Source organism: Magnolia sinica, chromosome 2 (assembly GCF_029962835.1).
Source record: "Magnolia sinica isolate HGM2019 chromosome 2, MsV1, whole genome shotgun sequence".
Lineage (NCBI taxonomy): Eukaryota > Viridiplantae > Streptophyta > Magnoliopsida > Magnoliales > Magnoliaceae > Magnolia > Magnolia sinica.
The window spans coordinates 56,920,566-56,927,408 of record NC_080574.1 but is presented as its reverse complement, the minus strand read 5'-3'; the positions used below and the strand labels follow the sequence as shown (position 1 = coordinate 56,927,408).

The 6,843-nt window shown below is 45.6% G+C and overlaps 1 protein-coding gene across 1 annotated transcript; it reads right to left on the bottom strand.

Annotated features, from left to right (window-relative positions):
• Positions 1-366: 366 nt before the first annotated feature.
• LOC131225552 (uncharacterized) lies at positions 367-1,077 on the bottom strand. The gene has a single exon (XM_058221094.1). It carries the CDS (start codon positions 1,075-1,077, stop codon positions 367-369), a length of 711 nt encoding a protein of 236 aa, XP_058077077.1.
• Between the last annotated feature and the right edge of the window lie 5,766 nt (positions 1,078-6,843).

Genomic DNA, 6,843 nt, shown 5'->3' with positions numbered 1-6,843 from the left:
CCGCAAGTCTATTTTGGAGAAGTACTTGGCGCCTTTCAACTGATCAAATAGATCATCGATACACGGTAGGGGATATGTATTCTTGATTGTTACATCGTTCAGTCTCCTGTAGTCTATACAGAGACGCATCGATCCGTCCTTTTTCTTAACAAAGAGGACCGGTGCTCCCCTAGGAGAAACACTGGGACGGATAAAGCCCCGAGCGAGCAGCTCATCAATCTGACTCCTCAACTCTTCCATCTCACAAGGTGGCATGCGAAATGGAGGGAGTGATATAGGAGCAGTCCTTGGCTTGTGGTCGATGCAAAAGTCTATCGCTCTTCTAGGAGGTAGCTCTGGTATTTCTTGGAATACTTTGGAAAAATCTCAGACTACTGGTATCCGACTAATGGTGACTTCTGTTGACTCGGCTTCCTCTAGAGCCTGCAAGCTCTCGAACTCTCGGCACCTACCCCCTCCTTTCATGGTGAAGGAGGCACGCCCTGGGATGGATATTGTCACCGTTTTGTTGCGACAATCCATGATTGCACGTACCAACGTGAGCCAGTCCATCCCGAGGATGATGTCAAATTGCTTGATCGGCATGATAATTAGGTCCACAGTAACCTTGCAACTTGCGAGTGTGATGGGACATGCTCTACACATTTTATCGGTTTCTACAAATTTACCCATAGGGGATGCTACAACTAAGGGGGCATGCATCCGAGTTGTATTCAGTTCTAATATAGAAGCAATAGCAGAATCAATGAAATATAGAGTTGCACCAGAATCAAATAAAGTGAGTACAGGGGTACCGTTAATGTGGGTGGTACCATGAATGGTTTGGAGGGAGTCCTGTCCAGCCTCTGTGCCGGCGACAACATATACTCGCGCAGGGGGAGCCCTCGGCTGATGTGGGGGCCACTGTCTGGGCTGTTGAGGCCTAGACGCTTCCCTTGCTACTGTCTGGTTCTGCAATGGTCGGTGCATCCGGGGTGGAATACCCTGATCTCTCATCTGCTGGAAACAAGCCTGAGTGTTGTGGTTCGCCTTTCCACAGTAACCATAGCCTCCGCCAGGGGAAAAGGCGGCACTCATGCGACCAGTGGTCTAGGTCTCCTCACAGGGATGGGCGGAGCAGGAGGAGGTTGCCTTGGTCGGAACAGGGCATCCCGAGTCAGCTGGCAGGAGTGGATGGTGCACTCAAAATCTTTCTCCACGCGCATTGCCTTGTCCACCAATTCCGGGAAGTCCCCAAAATCTCAAGTGCATAGCCGAGATTGTATCCCGGGCTTCAGTCCTTCTTTGAACTTCTCCAGTTTATACTCCTCATCCTCGAGGGCCTTAGGAACGTATCGTGATAGCTCATCAAATCTCGCCTCATACTGGGCGACTGTCAAGCTTCCTTGTTCCAACTTCAGGAACTGTGCGATCTTCTTGCTTCGACACGACCGTGGAAAATACTTCTCAGGAACTTTGTTTTGAAGCTATCCTAGGTCCAGGCATACCCAGTTGGCACACTTCTTTGTACACTTTCCCACCAGTTCTCGGCCTCTCCCTCAAGCAGGTATGTGGCCCATCTGACCTTTTGAGCATCGGAGCACTCCAACAGTCCCATCATCTTGGCAATCCTTGCCAGCCAATGTTCGGCCTGAACCGGGTTAGGCGCTCCCCCGAAAGTCTATGGACGGAGCCTTAAGAAACGCTCGAATATGTCGGGGCCTCGTACCTCCGTATCACGTGACACTCCCCCATGACTTTGCAGGGTTTCCATCATTAAAGTGTGCGAGTCTTGTTGCTGCTACATGAAGGCAGCCTGCTGCTACTGCATAGTTGCTGCCATCTATGCGAAAGCTGTGAAAGCAGCAGCTCCCATCGGTGTGTCCTCGTATATGTTGGCTGAGGGCTCGGCTGATGGTGTTCGTCACCTGAAGTGTGGTGAGGGCATCCCTGATGCAAAGATCTGAGGAGATGGAGAGTCACCCACACCTTCCGACCTTGTGTCCCCATCCGTCACTCCAGGCGGAAGGCCTGGTGTATAAACGGGGCTGCGCTCCCTTCCACGCATGGTCGATGGAATGGGGTGGACGTCGACCGTGTGGGCCCGACGTGACCGCGTCATAGGTGGCATGGCCTCCTGTGAAATCAGATTTCGTGGTTCAGGAATAGGAGGGTGAAGAACAGTCCCTAACTAGTATGAAACATCATAAGGGGGAGAATTTAGTAGTTGCATGGTGAGGGAGTTCCTTATTCAGTTAATACTTTTTGGTTTGGATTTTCTAAGGGAGCTAAGGTTTTTGTTTCTAAGTTCAGATGACTAACTTATTGTTTCTCAAGAAGTTCTAAGTTGTTCATGAGGGGCCTAAGTGTTCTGTTTCTATGTTTATTCATCCTAGATATTTTTTTAAGGGAGATTTTTTTTTGCCTAAGTTAATTCTTTAAGGTTTGTAAGCTAGTCCCACAGTCAGGCTGTCTCATACTCCGCTTTGATACCAACTTGTAACACCCCAGTTTTTTAGACCCGAGTATAACACTCATCCCTTGAAAACCCAGGTGTTAACTGATAAGCATAAGGCTAATCAAACCCAAATCAAAATATGATTAACGGAACCAAGCGTAGTATAGATAAAACCCAAGCAATAATAATATCCTGGGCCACTCAGATGGGGCCCATATACAAAACCTTAATTCTCAAAATGAACTGAAATGTTAATAAACAAATAGGCTACTGATTCAATCCAAAATAAGCAGCTACCGCCTTGTACGACTCCTCATAATAAGCCTCCTCCTCAGCCTCCATCGCCTCCGGCTCCTCCACAACTCCCTCTGTCCCTATGTCTTCTGTACGGTTGAATATTGATGAATGAGTGGCCAACTTAGTGTGATCTCCCGCTAAGATTACACATCACCGCCCTAAACAAGGAATAATATAAAAGCAAACAGATAATCCAAAACACAGTAGATGCAGTCTTTTTAAATGCATGAATGTATGAATGCAATCGTTGGCCCGGGTAAAACATCCAGACGGCCTATGTCCCGGGAAAAACATCCAGACGGACATTGGGGTTTCACCCAGGGATAAGACTGGTTATCAGCGCAATGCGCAGCATAATTGCAGGGCATGATAATCTGAGTCAATATCACAATTAAATGACTGGTTACAAGCGCAACACGCAGCGTAATCGTAGGGCAGAGTGATCCAAGTCATCGAAATATGCCATGTATGCATGACTTCTCAGCCCATTATTAGTCCATTTGTAAACAACCAATTTAAATAAGCTCACGGTCACTACGGGGAGCACAGGGCCCAGCGTAGGCCGACGGCTTGGGCATAGTGTCCCATTACCACCATCCCGGCCCATGAGACTACCGTCTTAGGGTGTATGTAGCACCTACTAACATGTGGTCAATCAATTTAACATAAGGGGGATACCACCGATGCCGACTAGGGGTGAATTATTGAAATTACCAAAAGTGGTGATTTAAACATGTTGGCATGAATGATTCAAAAACGAATAAACATCGGTATTTAGAAGGGTTATGGAGTCCATCCCAAGTCAGTTAAGGTGAAACCACACATGAATGGTAAACCCCGTGGTCAAGCACCACAACCAAAACCTCCATGTCAGGGGCCTACTTATGTCACAACTAATCTAGTTACACCCCAAGCACGGACTCTCCTTTACTAGGACTTCCCATGGAGAGATTTTAGCAGTATGTGTGTCACAGCAACATATATTGCAATATGAAAGAGAAATAAGAAATGACACATGTATTCCTATTAATATACAACAACTGAATTTTTATGACATAAAGGATTAGATTATTCACTTAAGCAGTTCAAAGAAAATCAAGAATCTAAACAATAGTAAGCATGAGAATTATCATGTTAAACAGATAAATTAAGTGAATACAGTTTATTTCCACACATAGTTTATCATTAGTCTAGCTAGCCATTTACTTTAATAAAGCTACTATTTCTGGTCTAGTTAAGGGTGGAAAGCTTAAGGGGGAAAGAATCATCACCAGATATGTTGCAGGGTGACCTTTGGTGTGAGCCTTCTCGAGACGCTAGCGTCCCTGCGTCACTTGAATAGATTCCTAGAGAATTCCCTTGCATTAGCTGAAAGTTCTAAGATTTCAGGACGCCATGGTTGGTCGAATGGCCTAATCATGATGGTTTGGTATTTATTTGAGAGGGTATAGGCCTAATAATACTTGTCCTAATAAGTGGGCATAATATACTGTTATTTAGTTGGTGGGGTCCATTGCATGGACTGTGCAGACAAGCATTATATCATGGTGGGACCCACATACATGGCCCACCGTCGTGTGGGTGAGTTAACACACTACTTCTATTTCATGTACATTACACAATGTATCCTCGTATACGTCATGTATATGATATTTGCAACCTTCGGTACGTATGTACATATATATGTATATTATACATGTATCACACGAGCTCTGGGTGGACGGTATGGATGTGTGTCCAAGCGCACTGCATCCTGACCTTGGACGATCTATATTCAGTGTGCACAAATGTGGGTTCCACACATGTAGGATTCACCATGCATGAATATATGAGGCATGCCCACCTATGCACTTAGGCACATGTGCACCTTCACACATATGACATTGGTGTAGAATCCGAACGGTCCATAAGATTTGGAATCCTAAGAAACCTTAGGGGGTACATTTTCATCCTGATCTAATATTCAGGTGGGCCATAGCAAAGATAAATGCAGTTCAAGGGAAGAAACTGTTTGCATTAATCATGGCCCACCCAAGTTTTGGTTCAAGGTAAAAATGGGAACCAGAGGGTTTTATGAGGTTCTGCTCCAAGTGGACCATTCAGATTTTTCAGATTCATCAGCCTTGGGGAGATCTCAAAATTTTACAACCAGTTTACTTGAACAGATTAGTAGAGGAGCGATCAACTGTACATATACAGTACCCTCTGCTTCCACGTTCTTGTGCACACAAACCACTTATGCACTTCACAGGTGGGTCCCATGTGGGGCCCACCACGTATCTATATATTCTATCAGGTATATATTCCTATACGTATGTATATATATATATACACATATATACCCATATAATTATATAAAATGAAGAAGGAAGGAGACAAAAGGAGCTACCTAGATCTGGACGTCCGGCCCAGGGCCTTTTTCGGTATACAACCTCCTTGATGGATGGTCTAACTTAAATGGCCCATGGTGGCCTGGCATAGTGAAGCCCATTTGCGGTTTAGTAGGACCCACCTTCAATTTGCGCAGGCCCAACATTTGTTTAGACGCTGAGAGTTACCCCCATACAGCCTACACATTCAAGGCCAGGAAGAGGGAGGAAAACCAACCCCCAACCATCAACCGATCATGGCCTAGTGGATGGTCAGATTTCAGCACTAAATAGAGCTTCCAAATGGCTTGTTTCTCGGCTGGTTTTAGCTTAGATTCAAGGCCATCATTTTGCCTAGATCATACCTAAAACAGGGTCAATTTTCTACTCCTATTGGAACCATTACATGGCTTTATGGAAGATCTGTCTTATGGCACGATTTTGGCCCGAGACAGAGCCTCAGATAGGCCTACTGCAAGCCATGAAACATGGCCATCTCCCTGGCCAGCTTTCAGCTCAAAACGGGGCCTGATGAAATGTCCAAACAGATCTATTCATGGCCTGATGGATAGCCCAATCCAAACTCCAAACGGAGCTTTTGATCCATTCAGTTTATGGCATGACACACAGCCATTATTTGGCTGGTTCTTGGCTTGAAACATGGGCTGTACTTAGGTCTGATCCCAGACCGGAACAGAGTCATTGATTGACTTAGCTTTAGGTTGAACACAGGGACTCATTTCAACGGTGTTCTCAGTTCACCGTGCAACCATTGCTTGGCTCAGGTTTCAGACTAAAATGGACTCTTTCTCCTAGCCTATTGCTACCGTGTTTGGCTTGCACCCTGAGCTATTTCAAAGCTCTACGGAGGGCTCAAAATAGACCTCAACTAGGGCCTGACTGTGATCTGAAACGGCCATTGTTTGGCTTGTTTCCCCGAGTCTGTTTCCAAACTATAATGAGAGCTCCAAAATAGAGCTTTGCATGGCCATCATTTGGTCCTAGCTTTAACCCTCCAAATGTTGCCATTGTTGGGCAGACTCTCAGCCATTACTTAGCATGATGTTGGCCTAGACAATGCTATGATTATCTTAACTAAAACTCCTAAGGAGGGGGAAGAAGAAAGATCACCTGAGGTGAGTGGACGTCGGCCCTGCACTTGAGCTACAACAGGAGAGACGATTCCCTGTTTCTCTCTGTCACTTATACTCTCTTTCTTCTTCTCTCAATAAAAATTTCCTAGGGCTACAGGACCCTTCTTTAGAGGGAGGGGACGTCTGAGATTGTTTTCCCCAGTGGACAGTTGAGATTCGTCCTTCCCAAAGAGGAAGGGCGGTTTTTTTGGCTAGGATCGACAGTGGCATTCAATCTCCTTTCTCTGAATACAATGGGTCAAACAGCTATACTGTTTTGATGGTGTAGGTCCCATGAAGGATTTGAATGGTTTAGAGTGCTCGGAAAGCGATCGTGGTGGCCCACTTATAGGTTTGAAGTAGGTCGGTTTAAAATAGGGGAAAGGCGGGAAGAAGATATTTCAATCTCATCCAAGAGGTGCTCAGTCAAAGCCAGTTCGACCGAGCTAATGGTTTAGTGCACTTCATGCACAAGTACTTTTAGTGCACATGTATAGTGTAGGGGCCCACTAAAATGTGATTTACCATAATCTACACCGTTCATTTGCATTGGAAAATATTACCCAGGGTCCCTGGCCCAATTTGGGTCGATGGTGAGCCTTAGGTG